The sequence below is a fragment of the Mercurialis annua genome, linkage group LG8 (assembly GCF_937616625.2).
Source record: "Mercurialis annua linkage group LG8, ddMerAnnu1.2, whole genome shotgun sequence".
Taxonomy (NCBI): domain Eukaryota; kingdom Viridiplantae; phylum Streptophyta; class Magnoliopsida; order Malpighiales; family Euphorbiaceae; genus Mercurialis; species Mercurialis annua.
This window is the reverse complement of record NC_065577.1, coordinates 20,175,607-20,191,431: the sequence shown is the minus strand read 5'-3', so window position 1 is coordinate 20,191,431 and position 15,825 is coordinate 20,175,607. Positions and strand designations below refer to the sequence as shown.

The 15,825-nt window shown below is 37.1% G+C and overlaps 1 protein-coding gene across 1 annotated transcript; it reads left to right on the top strand.

The window, feature by feature from the left end:
• The first annotated feature begins 10,724 nt into the window (after nucleotides 1-10,724).
• Nucleotides 10,725-15,471, top strand: LOC126661740 (uncharacterized). The gene is made up of 4 exons (XM_050355606.1): nucleotides 10,725-10,958; nucleotides 11,014-11,773; nucleotides 14,818-15,025; nucleotides 15,378-15,471. Exons 1-4 carry the CDS (start codon nucleotides 10,725-10,727, stop codon nucleotides 15,469-15,471), a joined length of 1,296 nt encoding a protein of 431 aa, XP_050211563.1.
• The last annotated feature ends 354 nt before the right edge of the window (nucleotides 15,472-15,825 follow it).

Genomic DNA, 15,825 nt, shown 5'->3' with positions numbered 1-15,825 from the left:
TAATTTAGTCCCTAATTGGCAAAAGTACAGTTTAGTCCCTAATTGGCTAAAGTGCAATTTAGTCCCTAAACTTTTATAAACTTATAATGGTTAGATTTTTGGGGTGTAACTTGGATTACTTGAAATTGAAGTTATTGAGTTCCGCATTTAAAATGGATTATTATTTTGTTACATTGTTTTATAAATATAAACTTGGGTTTATATTTGATAAACGTTTTGAATCGGGTTAGACTTGGGTCGCCCGACAAGTGAGGTTAGCTTGGTAGTTTATGATAACTCGGCTAACCCACTGTTTGGAAATTATTTATTATTTAAAGTTATTAAATAATATTTATAAATTGAATTATAAGCGAGAACTCAATAGACTTATATTAATTGGGCTTTATTATCTTTTGGATATATTTGTGTTACTTTGGATTGTCTAATTACTACGTGTTAATTGTGCTAGTCTTATGTGGTGTCTAGTACTCTCTAGAGTTAGGGTCTGATTTTAATAATTATTTTATTTGTCTAGACTCGTCTACTGTTCGTGCTTCAGAGGCGAACCAGAGTTAGTTGTTTGCCGGTATTTCACGCGGATTAGCAAGCAGTGAGTTTATATTTACTATTTACCGCTTTATTAAGTAAATTGTTATTTTAATATTAAATATATATACTGTACGTATATTTCGAACTGTTTTTATATTATGGCTCTTAGTTGGAACGTGCTACCTAATGGGCATCATTAGGACTGCGTCCGCACCGGTATTGATCTGGGTAAGGTATATATGGAGATATGGTAACTCGGTGTGAGCGTAGCTCTCGGGACCAGGTAGAGTAACTCGGTGTAGCTCAGCTCTCGGGACTCTGGTATAAGTGTGGTCAGTGGTAACTCGGTGTAGCTCAGCTCTCGGGACCAGACCTATTGGATTATGATTATTATTTAGAATTGTGGATTAGGGTTCCAACTATTATCTGTAATATCATTATTAAATGTTTTAAACGTTTTAAAGGTTTTCCACTTAATAAATGTAAATAGTGGTATGAACTCATCTCAGTATATCTGACCCCGTTGTTTTCCCAATTTTCCCCAGGGTTATGATCTGAGAGAGTCTGGTGATCTCCGCATTTACATTTCCTCGGAGGTTCCTTTTATTTTAATAAAACTGTAAAACTGTTTTATTCTTAGACCGCAGTAGTAACTAGACGTCTTTATTATTATTAGACAATTTTTCGGATTGGTTCGACTGGTTATATTGCTTGGGCATGTTATATTATTTACATTGGTTTATGATAAATCTATTTTAGATTTCGAATTGGATAAGCATGTTATATTATCTGTTGAATATTATATCTGCTAGATTTAGGCTGAAGTCTCGGTTGCCCCCGAGCATTGGTTTTCTGCAGGTTTATGTGTTTATGTGTTAATTAAAAGGCTAGCTACGGGTTTCGGTACTATATTACCCATACCCTAGCGCCGGTCGCGATTCATGAATATGGGTCGTGACAGTTTAAATTGCTCAAAAGGTAAAACGTTGTTTTGTAACGTTTGTAAACGTTTAGCATAAATCGCTAAAAAGTTGAAACATTTGAATTTTTTCGTAACGATTGTAAATGTTTGTCTTAAATCACTAAAAAGGTGAAACATTTGGATTTGTTTCGTTACGTTTGTAAATGTTTGGCATCAACCGCTAAAAAGGTGAAACGTTTGGAATTATTTCGTAAGTTTGTAAGCGTTTGGCTTAAATTGCTAAAAATGTGAAACGTTTGTTTTTGTTCCGTAATGTTTGTAAACGTTTGGATTTGTTTCATAACGTTTTAAACATTTGGCTTAATTCGCTAAAAAGGTGAAACGTTTTATTTTGATTAGTAACGTTTGTAAACGTTTGGCTTTAGTCGCTAAAAAGGGGAAACGTTTGGATTTGTTTCGTAACATTTGTATACGTTAAGCTTAAATTGCTAAAAAGGTGAAACGCTAGATATGTTTCGAAACATTTGTAAACATTTGGCTTAATTTGCTAAAAAGGTGAAATGCTTGGATTTGTTTAGTAAAGTTTGTAATAGTTTGGCTTAAATTGCTAAAAATATGAAACGTTTGTTTGTTCCGTAATGTTTGTAAACGTTTGGTTTAAATAGCTAAAAAATTTGAAATCTTTGGATTTTTTTTGTAACGTTTTAAACGTTTGGTTTTGTTTCGTAACGTTTGTAAACGTTTGGCTTAAAACGCTAAAATGGGGAAATGTTTGGATTTGTTTCGTAACGTTTGTAAACATATTGCGTAAATTGCTAAAAAGGTGAAACGCTTGGATTTGTTTCATAACGTTTGGTTTTGTTTTGTAACGTTTGTAATCGTTTGGCATAAATCGCTCAAAATGTGAAACGTTTGGATTTGTTTCGTAATGTTTGTAAATGTTTGTAAATGTTTGGCTTAAATCGCTAAAAAGGTGAAATGTTTGGATTTGTTTCGTATTGTTTGTAAACGTTTGGTTTAAATCGCTAAAAAGGGGAAACGTTTTGATTTGTTTCGTAACGTTTGTATTCTTTTGGCTTAAATTTCTAAAAAGTGAAACGCTTGGATTTGTTGCGAAACGTTTAAAACTTGCTAAAATGGTGAAAAGTTTGTTTTTGTTCCATTACACTTGTAAACGTTTGATTGAAATCACTAAAAAGGTGAAACATTTTGATTTGTTTCGTAACGTTTGTGAACATTTGGCTTAAATCGCTATACAGGTGAAACGTTTGGATTTGTTTCGTAACGTTTGTAAACGTTTGGCTTAAATTGCTAAAAAGGGGAAACGTTTGGATTTGTTTCGTAACGTTTAAAACATTTGGATTTGATTTGTAACGTTTGTTAAGGTTTGGCTTAAATCGCTAAAAAGGTGAAACATTTGGATTTATTTCGTAACGTCTATAGACGTTTGGCATAAATTGCTAAAAAGGTGAAACGTTTGGGTTTGTTTCGTAGCGTTTTTAAACATTTGGATTAAATCGCTAAAAATATGAAACATTTCGTAACGTTTGTAAACGTTTAAACGTTTGGTTTTGTTTCGTAACGTTTATAAATGTTTGGCTAAAATCGCTCAAAAGGTAAAACGCTTGGATTTGTTTCGTAACGTTTGGCTTAAATCGCTAAAAAGGTGAATCATTTGGATTTGTTTCATAAAGTTTGTAAAAGTGAGGCTTAAGTCACTAAAATGGTGAAACGTTTGGATTTGCTTCGTAACGTTTGTAAACATTTGGGTTAAATTGCAAAAAATGTGAAATGTTTGGATTTATTTCGTATATTAGTTTCGTAACGTTTTAAACGTTTGTATTGGTTTCGTAACGTTATAAACGTTTGGCTTAAATCGTTAAAAAGGTGAAATGTTTGGTTATGTTTTGTAACATTTGCAAATATTTGGCTTAAATTGCTAAAAAGGTGAAACGATTGGATTTGTTTCGTAACATTTGTAAACGTTTGAATTTGTTTCGGAACTTTTTTAACCATTTGGCTTAAATTGCTATAAATGTGAAACATTTGAATTTGTTTCGTAAAGTTTGATAACGTTTGGCTTAAATTGCAAAAAAAGGTGAAACATTTGGATTTTTTTGCAACGTTTGTAAACGTTCGGCTTAGATTGCTAAAAAGGTGAAACGTTTTGATTTCTTTTGTAACTTTTGTAAATGTTTGGCTTAAATCGCAAACGGTGAAACGTTTGGATTTTTTAGTAACGTTTGTAAACGTTTGGCTTAAATCGCTAAAAAGGTGAAACGTTTGGATTTGTTTATTAACGTTTGTAAACGTTTGGCTTGAATCGCTAAAAAGGGGAAACATTTGGATTTATTTCGTAACGTTTGTAAACGTTTGGCTTTAATTGCTAAAAAGGTGAAACGCTTGGATTTGTTTCGTAACGTTTGTAAACGTTTGGCTTAAATTGCTCAAAAGGTGAAACACTTGGTTTTATTTCGTAACGTTTGTAAACGTTTTGCTTAAATCTCTAAAAATGTGAAATGTTTGGATTTGTTTCATAACGTTTTAAACGTTTTGTTTTGATTTGTAACGTGTGTACACGTTTGGGTAAAATATCTATAAAGGTGAAACGTTGTTTTGTAACCTTTGTAAACATTTGGCATAAATCGCTAAAAAGGTGAAACGTTTGGATTTTTTTTCGTAACGATTGTAAATGTTTGGCTCAAATCTCTAAAGAGGTGAAAAAGTTGGATTTGTTTCGTTACGTTTGTAAACGTTTGGCATCAACCGCTAAAAGGTTGAAACATTTGATTTTATTTCGTAACATTTGTAAGCGTTTGGCTTAAATTGCTAAAAATGTGAAATGTTAGTTTTTGTTCCGTAATGTATGTAAACGTTTGGATTTGTTTCGTAACGTTTTAAACATTTGGCTTATTTCGCTAAAAAGGTGAAACGTTTTATTTTGTTTAGTAACATTTTGCAAACGTTTGGCTTAAGTTGCTAAAAAGGGGAAACGCTTGGATTTGTATCGTAACAATTGTAAACGTTTGGCTTAATTCGCTAAAAAGGTGAAACGCTTGGATTTGTTTAGTAAAATTTGTAAACGTTTGGCTTAAATCCCTACAAATATGAAACGTTTTATTTGTTCCGTAATGTTTGTAAACGTTTGGTTTAAATGGCTAAAAATGTGAAACCATTAGATTTGTTTCATAACGTTTTAAATGTTTGGTTTTGTTTCATAATGTTTGTAAACGTTTGTCTTAAATCGCTAAAATGGGGAAACATTTGGATTTGTTTCTAAATGTTTGTAAATGTTTGGCTTAAAATGCTAAAATGGGGAAACGTTTGCATTCTTTTCGTAATGTTTGTAAATGTTTGGCTTATATTGCTAAAAAGGTGAAACACTTGGATATGTTTCATAAAGTTTATAAACGTTTGGCTTAAATTGATTAAAAGGCGAAACGTATGGTTTTGTTTCCTACGCTTTGTAAAAGTTTGGCATAAATTGGGGAAACGCTTGGATTTTTTTCGTATCATTTTGTAAACGTTTAGCTTTGTTTTGTAACATTTGTTAACGTTTGGCTTTGTTTCGAAACATTTGTAAATGTTTGGCTTCAATCGCTAAAAAGGTGAAATGTTTGGATTTGTTTCTTAACGTTTGCAAACGTTTGGCTTATATTGCTAAAAAAGTGAAACGCTTGGATTTGTTTCGTATCATTTTGTAAACGTTTTGCTTAATTCGCAAAAAAGGTAAAACTCTTGGATTTGATTCATAATGTTTGTAAGCGTTTGGCTTAAATTGCTAAAAAGGGGAAAATTTTGGATTTGCTTCGTAAGGTTTGTAAACATTTGGCTTAAATGGCTAAAAAGGGGAAACGTTTAGATTTGTTTCTTAACGTTTTAAACGTTTGGCATAAATCGCTAAAATGGAGAAACGTTTGGATTTGTTTCGTAAAGTTTGTAAACGTTTTACTTAAATTGTTAAAAAGGTGAAACGCTTGGATTTGTTTCGTAACGTTTGGATTTGTTCCGTAACGTTTGTAAACATTTTACTTAAATTGCTAAAAAGGTGAAACACTTGGATTTGTTTCGTAACGTTTGTAAACGTTTCGCATAAATCTCTAAAAATGTGAAACGTTTGGATTTGTTTCGTAACGTTTGTAAACGTTTGGCTTAAATCGCTAAAAGGGTGAAACGTTTGGATTTCTTTCGTACTGTTTGTAAACGTTTGGCTTAAATCGCTAAAAAGGGGAAACGTTTAGATTTGTTTTGTAATTTTTGTAAACGTTTGGATTAAATTGCTAAAAAGGTGAAACTCTTTGATTTGTTATGAAACGTTTTAAACGTTTGGCTTATATCGCTAAAAAGGTGAAACGTTTGTTTTTGTTCTGTAACACTTGTAAACGTTTGACTTAAATCGCTATAAAGGTGAAACGTTCGGATTTGTTTCGTAACGCTTGTAAACTTTTGGGTTAAATTGTTAAACAAGTGAAACGTTTGGATTTGTTTCGTAACGTTTGTAAACGTTTAGCATAAATTTCTAAAAAGGGGCAACGTTTGGATTTGTTTCGTAACGTTTAAAACGTTTGGATTTTATTTCTAACGTTTGTAAACGTTTGGCTTTAATTGCAAAAAAGGTGAAACATTTGGATTTGTTTCGTAACGTTTGTAGATGTTTGGCTTAAATTGCTAAGAAGGTGAAACGTTTGGTTTTGTTTCGTAACGTTTGTAAAAGTTTTAAACGTTTGGTTTTGTTTCGTAACGTTTATAATGTTTGGCTAAAATCGCAAAAAAGGTGAAACTCTTGGATTTGTTTCATAACATTTGTAAACGTTTGGCATAAATCGGTAAAAGGGTGAAACATTTTGATTTGTTTCGTAATGTTTGTAAAAGTTTGGCTTAAATCGCTAAAAAGGTGAAACATTTGGATTTATTTCGTAACGTTTGTAAACATTTGGCTTAAATCGCTAAAAATGTGAAAAGTTTGGATTTATTTCGTAAATTTGTTTCGTAACAATTTAAACGTTTGGATTGGTTTCGTAACGTTATAAACGTTTGGCTTAAATCGTTAAAAATGTGAAATGTTTGGTTATGTTTCGTAACGTTTGCAAATATTTGGCTTAAATTGCGAAAAATGTAAAACGATTGGATTTGTTTTGTAATTTTTTAACCGTTTGGCTTAAATTGCTAAAAATGCAAAAATTTTGGATTTGTTTCGTAAAGTTTGTAAACGTTTGGATTAAATTGCTAAAAAAGGTGAAACGTTTGGATTTATTTCGCAACGTTAGTAAGCGTTCGGCTAAATCGCTAAAAATGTGAAATAATTTGGATTTGTTTTGTAACTTTTGTAAACGTTTGCTTAAATTGCAAAAGGTGAAATGTTTGGATTTGTTTCGTAACGTTTGTAAATGTTTGGCTTAAATCGCTAAAAAGGTGAAACGCTTGGATTTGTTTCGTAACGTTTGTAAACATTTGGCTTAAATTGCTAAAAAGGTGAAATGCTTGGAGTTGTTTGGTAATGTTTGTAAATGTTTGACTTAAATTGTTAAAAAGGTGAAACTCTTGGATTTGTTTCGTAACGTTTGTAAATGTTTGGCTTAAATTGCTCAAAAGGTGAAACGATTGGTTTTATTTCATAACATTTGTAAACGTTTTTCTTAAATTGCTAAAAATATGAAACGTTTGGATTTGTTTCATAACGTTTTAAATGTTTGGTTTTATTTTCTATCGTCTGTATACGTTTGGCTAAAATCTCTAAAAAGGTGAAACGTTGTTTTGTAACGTTTGTAAACGTTTGACATAAATCACTAAAAAGTTGAAACGTTTGAATTTTTTCGTAACGATTGTAAATGTTTGGCTTAAATCGCTAAAAAGGCAAAACATTTGGATTTGTTTCGTTACGTTTGTAAACGTTAGACATCAACCGCTAAAAAGGTGAAACGTTTGGAATTATTTCATAACGTTTGTAAGCGTTTCGCTTAAATTGCTAAAAATGTGAAACGTTTGTTTTTGTTCCGTAATGTTTGTAAATGTTTGGATTTGTTTCGTAACGTTTTAAACATTTGGCTTAATTCGCTAAAAAGGTGAAACGTTTTGTTTTGTTTAGTAACTTTTGTAAACGTTTGGCTTTAGTCGCTAAAAAGGTGAAACGTTTGGATTTGTTTCGTAACATTTGTATACGTTAAGCTTAAATTGCTAAAAAGGTGAAACGCTTTGAAATGTTTCGAAACATTTGCAAACATTTGGCTTAATTTGCTATAAAGGTGAAATGCTTGGATTTGTTTAGTAAAGTTTGTAAACGTTTGCCTTAAATTGCTAAAAATATGAAACGTTTTTTTTGTTCCGTAATATTTGTAAACGTTTGGTTTAAATGGCTAAAAATTTGAAAGCTTTGGATTTTTTTTGTAACGTTTTAAACGTTTGGTTTTGTTTCGTAATGTTTGTAAACATTTGGCTTAACACGCTAAAATGGGAAAACGTTTGTATTTGTTTCGTAACGTTTGTAAACGTTTGACTTATATTGCTAAAAAGGTATACGCTTGGATTTGTTTCAAAACATTTGTAAAGGTTTGGCTTAAATTGATAAAAATGTGAAACGTTTGGTTTTGTTTCCTATCCTTTGTAAACGTTTGTAAACGTTTGGCTTAAATTGCTAAAAAGGTGAAACGTTTGGATTGGTTTCTTAACGTTTTAAACGTTTGGCTTAAATCGCTAAAATGGGGAAACGTTTGGATTTGTTTCGTAACGTTTGTAAACGTTTTGCGTAAATTGCTAAAAAGGTGAAACGCTTGGATTTGTTTCATAACGTTTGGTTTTGTTTCGTAACGTTTGTAAACGTTTGTAAACATTTGGCATAAATCGCTCAAAATATGAAACGTTTGGATTTGTTTCGTAATGTTTGTAAACGTTTGGCTTAAATCGCTAAAAAGGTGAAACGTTTGGATTTGTTTCGTATTGTTTGTAAACATTTGGCTTATATCGCTACAAAGGTGAAACATTTGGATTTGTTTTGTAACGTGTGTAAACGTTTGGCTTAAATTTCTAAAAAGTGAAACGCTTGGATTTGTTGCGAAACGTTTAAAACTTTTGGCTTAAATTGCTAAAATGGTGAAACAAAACGTTTGATTTAAATCGCTAAAAAGGTGAAACGTTTTGTTTTGTTTCGTAACGTTTCTGAACATTTGGCTTAAATCGCTATACACACTACTAGAAATCTCACTTTTTGCAACGGAATGACATCCGTCGCTATTTTATATTTTTTGAGACGGAATCAGCGACGGATGACAAATCCGTCGCTGATTTCATTGAAAATGATGGCGGGAAAGCTCCCGCCACATTTGCGACGGAATGGCCGTCCCAAATCTGTCGCTATCGTGGCGGGACAACTCCCGCCATTTTAAATCCCAAAGTTTTTGGCTACGGATTAACAATATCTGTCGCTACATCATTTCATTCAATAAAATTGCGATGGACAAAGGATTCCGTCGCAAAATTGGGGTAAAAAATTTGCGACGGACTCCTTTAGTCCGTCGCAAATGGTGCTTAATGAAACGCACCGTTTCATTAAGCACCATTTGCGATGGACGAAAGGAGTCCGTCGCAAATTTTTAACCTAATTAATTAAAATCGCGTGCCTCCCTTCTTCTCTCATTCTTTCTTTTTGCCAAAAACAAAACGTTCCGCCTACCACCAAACTGCCACTGTTCCACCGTCGCCGCCGTTCGCTGCTCGCCGCCGTTCCCTTGTCGTCGTTCCTTGGTCGCCGTTTGCTGCTCGCCATTTGCTGCTCCCATTTGCTACCAGCAGACTGCCACCGCCTCCGCCCACCGAACTGCCACCACACTGCCACCGTTCCGCCTACCACCAAACTGCCCACCGGTCTGCCGCCGCCTGCCTCCATCTACCGCTGAACTCAGTTATGTAATTTTTATTTAAGTTTTATTTATAGTAATTTTTTTTAATTATTGCTTCTTTATTGTAGTGTTGAGGTCGCTGCCGCCGTGCTCCGCCTTGCCCCGCCGTGCTCTGCCTTCTCCCGTCGGCAATGAGGTAAGTTCTTTAAAGTAATTATTTTATTAATTAATTAATTATTAATTTGGCAAACTATTAGGTTATTTAGATTATTAGATTAGATTAAACTAATCTATTTTTTATTAGGTATTAGGTCAGATTTTTATAAATAAATTAGTTATAATTAATTATATTATACTTAGTTTAAATATTATAATAATTAGAATTGATTTAATTTATGAAAATAAATGAGTTTAAAATATACTAAAATTAATATATTACTAAATATAGTAAGTTAGTTTATATTTTATTATTTTATTTTAGTTAATTGTAATAATTTTGTAATGGGTTAGTTTAGATTTGTTTAGTCAATTTGTAATAATAATAATAAATAAAATAAATTTTTATTTAAATGAGTAAAATGTAATAAAATAAACCGTTATTTAATTATGTTAGTTAGGTTTATTGATTTTGATTAAAACTTAGCTGTATTTTGGTTGTGATATAGGTGTGTATAATTGTTGTGATTGGCGTTTGTGCTATGTAATACGCTTGCAGGACTTCCCTGAAAAATGGGTGATGCTCATTTTTAGGGGAAGTGCTGCCGATTTTTTTTAATTTTTTGTATTAATACGTGTTTTATTTACCATGATCGGTCTGACAGTCGCTGATAGCCCGCGCACCGTGGTTCCAATTGATCCGGACGTGTCACCTTCTCTTTACGGTTCTGCCCTTCAACAAGTAGGTTTTATCGCTTAATTAATTTGATTTATTTTAGTTGGAACAGATTTTATTTATAAGATTCAACCTAAATAAACCTCAATTTTATTCCCACTGAATAAAATCGTAAACCTAGCCATAGAGTTCCCGTCCCGTGAGTTCAAGAGATTGAACAACACGGGATTGTACAGTTTGTACAGTTCGCTAAACTGGTGCTTCCGTAACTCGATCACGAAAAACCATATATGTCTAGTAGCGGTAGAAAAATATTCGGTTGTTTTCCAGCGTTTGTTCTCAGGGTGGATGTATAATATATGTTTTGTAACGCTTATTCCTCGTGGAATATATAATTAGCGTTATAACACATATACTAAATATCGCACTAAAGGAGAACGACGCCTGAAGGCTGCCGAATATTTTTCTCCGTTGCTAGGCATATATCGTGGCCGAGTTACGGGGCGCCTGTTTTGCAAATGGGATAGGGCCCTACCTTTTCAGCAGTCAATTACATTGACTTTGCTTATCTCGAGTTAAAACCCCACCTCTAATTATCCGCGCTACAGAAATGGAGACAGACCGCAGTTGGATGTACAGGAGCCACACAAACGGGCTGCTAACCACAGGGTATAAGGAGCATGTGAAGGAGTTTGTCCGGTTTGCATTACGGCATCCGACTTGTATGACTGGAGTACAGATAAAATGCCCCTGCCCTAAGAGAGGTTGTCGAAATACAAGCTATCGGGATGTCGATGTGGTGGAATTCCATCTATTGAAGAATGGGTTCGTGAAAGGTTACCAAGTATGGGTTTTTCATGGAGAGGGGACCGTTTTGAACCCCCCCTCCCCTTGCACAGTTACCAGAGCAGGATGTTGAGTTCAACTATGAAAATGAGGGGCCAAGTAAGTTCAGTTGCGCTCAAAGAATGATTCTTGATGCGGCCGGTCCAGAAATAACGTTTCCTGAAGATGAGCTCCCGAATGCTGAAGCTCAAAAATTTTATGATATGATGCGTGCGGCTGAAGAAGACATATGGCCTGGGAATAGCAGACACTCTCCATTTTCTGCATCTGCTAAAGTGATGGAGATCAAGTGTCGACATAAGGGTTTAGTAGCTTTAGTTGACGACGTATGCGGATTGATACAGGAGCTGCTCCCGGAGGACAACAAGATGCCAACGAATTTTGCTAAAATTAAGAAGCTGGTTAAAGGTTTGGGGTTGCCAGTTGAGGTTATTGACTGTTGTTTCTATAATTGTATGATTTATTTGGGGGAGGACGCGGATCTAACGCACTGCAAAGTTTGCAATTATGCGCGGTGGAAACCTATGACCCACGGAAAATCCACAAAAAGAAAGGCTAACGTGCCATATAGTAAAATGTTCTATTTTCCAATAACTCTGAGGCTACAGAGGTTGTACGCTTCGAAAGCCACTGCTCGGCATATGACGTGGCACGCAGACCACGAGATGGATGGTGATAAGATGTGCCACCCGTCCGACTCTCCGGCTTGGAAACGTTTTAGTGAACTGCATTCTGAGTTTGCCGATGAAGGGAGAAATATCAGATTAGGACATAACCAGAAACTCAAAATGTCCATATCGCGTCCAAAAAGCAGTCTTAGGCACATCTATATCACGGATCCGAAGTTGATGATACCCAGACCTCAAATCAATCTTGGAAAAACACTTCGCACCCTGCAACTGGTCAAACAAATCATCGATGCGAGGAAGAGGATATCTGTTCTTGACAGTAGCCTTGTTCAACTGTCTGTAGTCGATACACAGTCGAAAGGAACCGTTTTTCTTCTTCACAAACAGAACTGGAGCACCCCATGGAGAAGTACTCGGTCTGATGAACCCGCTATCCAACAACTCTTGTAACTGGTCCTTCAACTCCTTCAGCTCTGTAGGAGCCATCCGATACGGAGGTATCGAAATTGGAGCTGTACCAGAAACCACATCAATGCAAAACTCAATCTCACGGTCAGGTGATAATCCAGGTAATTCATCTCGAAACACATCAGTGAACTCATTCACTATCGGAACACTATACATATCACCACTATCAGCCTCCAAATAACGAACCACAACAAGAAAACCCTGGCAACCCTTGCCTAACATCCGCTTCGCCTTGATGGCGGAAATCAAATTCCTAGGTGTCTCCGCCTTTTCCCCCTGAAAGGAAAATGGTAGATCACCTGGAATCTTAAACTCGACTGACTTCCCTCGACAGTCAATAGAAGCAAAATGGCGTGACAACCAGTCCATCCCCAAAATGACATCAAAAGAAAGAATGTCAAGTACAATCAAATCATCACATAATTTTCTACCCTGAATAACCACTGGACAAGAAGGATAAACGATGTCCACTACTACACCTTCAGACATAGGTGTAGACACAGCTAGAGGTTCACTCATAATAGATGGTGCAATACCCAATTTTCCCGCAAAACACGTAGACAAAAACAAATGGGTTGCACCCGCATCAAAAAATAACAAAGCATCAGTAAAAGAAATTGGAATGGTACCTTGCACCACAACATTTGATGCACGCGCATCCTGAGGAGTAAGAGTGAACACTCTGGCCTGACCCTGCGGCTGCTGCTGAGAACTCTGCCCAGTAGCATAACTGTTGGACATCTGCTGCCCAGATGTCGGACACTCCCTGGAGAAATGACTCGGCTGGCCACAAGAGAAACAACTTCAAGGAGCTAAGTGGCACTGACCATAATGCATGCGTCTGCAATTCTGGCGGAACGGAATGCTCGATCCACCACTATACCCGCGTCCTGAACCATGGTTACTCCCACTACTGCTAGAACTGTACGGAGCACTACTAGCACTATGCCTCCCCTTGTTTTGCGTCCGATGACTCCCCCTATTGGCCTGAGAAGAGCCGCTGTAGTAACTTACACTACCATGCTGCGTCGGGGTCTGCTGCCCTCCCACTAGAAAGATCACTCTTTCCCTTCTGATTCTGGAAAGGGTCAGAGATCGTCCCAAACTGAACCAATGAGCTCTCCATCCGACGAGCACTATCCACTACTCGAGAGAACTCCATGTTTGTCTCTATCAGCAAGGGAAGAAATTCCGAGCCTAAACACCTAACATAGCGGTCGTTCACTCGCCCTCGATCACCCTGTAGATCTGTAGCAAACTTCCCCAAACGGACAAACTCTGTAGTGTAGTCTGTCACCGATCTATCCCATTTCTTCAAATTTAGCAACTTTTCTCTGAAATTCTCAATAACAGAGAAGGGTAGATAGTAACCTCTGACCCTGTTCACAAACTCAGCCCAAGTCAATGTAGCCATCTCTGGCCTGATGTTATCGCGAAACAAGTCCTTAGCTGGACCCTTCAGCGACATCTCCACAAGCATAACTGATTGGCGATCAATAGCCTGAATTCTCTGACTGTTGTACTCAAACTCCTCCAAAAATTCAAGAGCATCACAGTGCCGTCAAATGAAGTCGGAGTCAACTTCGTGTAGGTCATCACCATCTCTCTGTCTGTCGGAATATGATCGACACCAGCAAGTCCACCCATATCAGCTACAACACCAGCCTGAGGTTGCTGTTGCTACGCTAACTGACCCAATACAGTACACTGATTCTATAGAAGAGCCTGGTTGTTCTGCATCTCGACAATGCTAGCCAAGAAAGTAGTGAAGTCAAACGCCTGCATGTTTGGTGCCTGTTGCACCTCTGGTGCCTGCTGCACATTCGGTGCGTGAACACCTGCTGCACCACGTCCTCTAGCTCCACCTCTACCAACACTAGCTCCTCTACCTCTACCAGCACCTCTACCACTGCCAGCACCTCTACCTCTACCACGTCCAGCATTTGCTTGAACTGGTGGTACGTTCTGATCGACTTCCACGGAAATCGCATCATCAGCCTCAACTTCTTGCTCTGCCGCAACATGAGCACGAGTACGAACAACGTTGTCCATATCCTAAGGATTGAACAAAAACAATTTAAATAACACATAATTCATACCCAAGTATGAAACAAAACAAGTAATAATTAGGATTTCCCGAGAAATCAACAACATTAAAATGTTCACCCAAGTGAAATAACAGCAACTATCAAAAGCATTAATCAACATATAATGACTGAGTCGACGCAATCCTATTGGTGTAGGCAAAATGTTTTAAAAATCAAAAGATGACGTTTTTAAAGACATGACAGAAACCTATATCTGCAGTAGTTCCTAAGACACAACCATACTTAACAGAGTAAACACATAGCAACCAATTGGCCTTGGTTTGAAACCAAAGCTCTGATACCAAGTTTGTCACGACCCATTTTCGTGAATCGTGACCGGCGCTAGGGTATGGGTAATGTAGTACCAAAACCCGTAGCTAGCCTTTCGATTAACATACAATTATAATAAACCTGCAAGAAAACTAATGCTCGGGGGAAACCGAGACTTCAGCCTAATTCTAGCAATTATAATATTCAACATTTAATATTATTGATAACGTAGCACATCTAATAGGGGCAAAGCAACCTCGCCAGGAACGAACATCGCTAAGTCAAGCATTTCACCGACCTGATAACAACGTCCGACCTTCTCAAAATCATAGATCACACGACTTGGGGGGTCATCGGATCGATGGGCATTCGAACATCATCCGAGACAATCATGTCTGATAAGGTCGAACCAAGGATTCTATCCGGGCTCCGAGTTATATTCGACTCAGACCCGGGTCGAGCTCCGGGTTCATGGACCCGAAAGGTCAGATCATACGACCCGAGCTTCGAGATGTCCTCAAATACCAGAACCATGATAACTTGGTCCCCAAGTTATCCGGGCTTCAAGGTCCGACCGAGCTCCGAGGTCCTGCCCAAGAGCACACGCTCGTGTACCAGATACTGGGACCACAGAAGATCCTCTGACAGGTACGTGAGGAATGTTCCCTCTGACACACCTAACCAACTGCGCCTCCCGCAGGGATATTCTGCCACGTAGGCATAACTGAATTCTGGGACCACTTAGCTCACAGCCTGCCAGCAAGGCAGGTTTGTCCTTAAACCCTAACTATAAATAGAGGGTTTAAGGATAAACCCTAGGTAACTTCTTTTTCTCTACTCTCAGAATTATTCTTTCTCTTCTTCTTCTTCCCCTACTTGAAATACTTGCTTGAGCGTCGGAGTGAACGTCCGGTGACCCCCACCGGAGTTCCTTCTGACCTCTGTTCTGTTTGTGGTGTGCAGGCTGATAGAAGCTCGGATCCCAGTTAGTGATTTATCACTTGGCGCCGTCTGTGGGAAACGTGTTATATCCCCTGTTCTGCTCTTGTTCTTTTGACGTTGCTGATCAGATCTTGACGAGAAACAATGGTTGATGATCCTGTCTTGGACAGAGTAGACCCTCTGGGAACTACGGTTACCGACACTAACTTGGTTGGTGGAGTTTCTGCTAGTGGTCGGACCTCTGTGATCACTGGCTTAACTCCTCCGGCGAATGTTCAGGTTGGAGGATCCAGGGCCCCCATTAGTGGAGCTGGTTTTGTGCCTTTGTATGGACTGGAAAACTATCCTAGGGCAAACCCTTTTGCTTCAGATGCAAGCCACACCAACTTATCCACCCCAGGAACCACCGTGCCTTAGAGTTTCCTCCACAATACCTTGTCTCCCACTCAACTCAACTTTCCGGTAGACG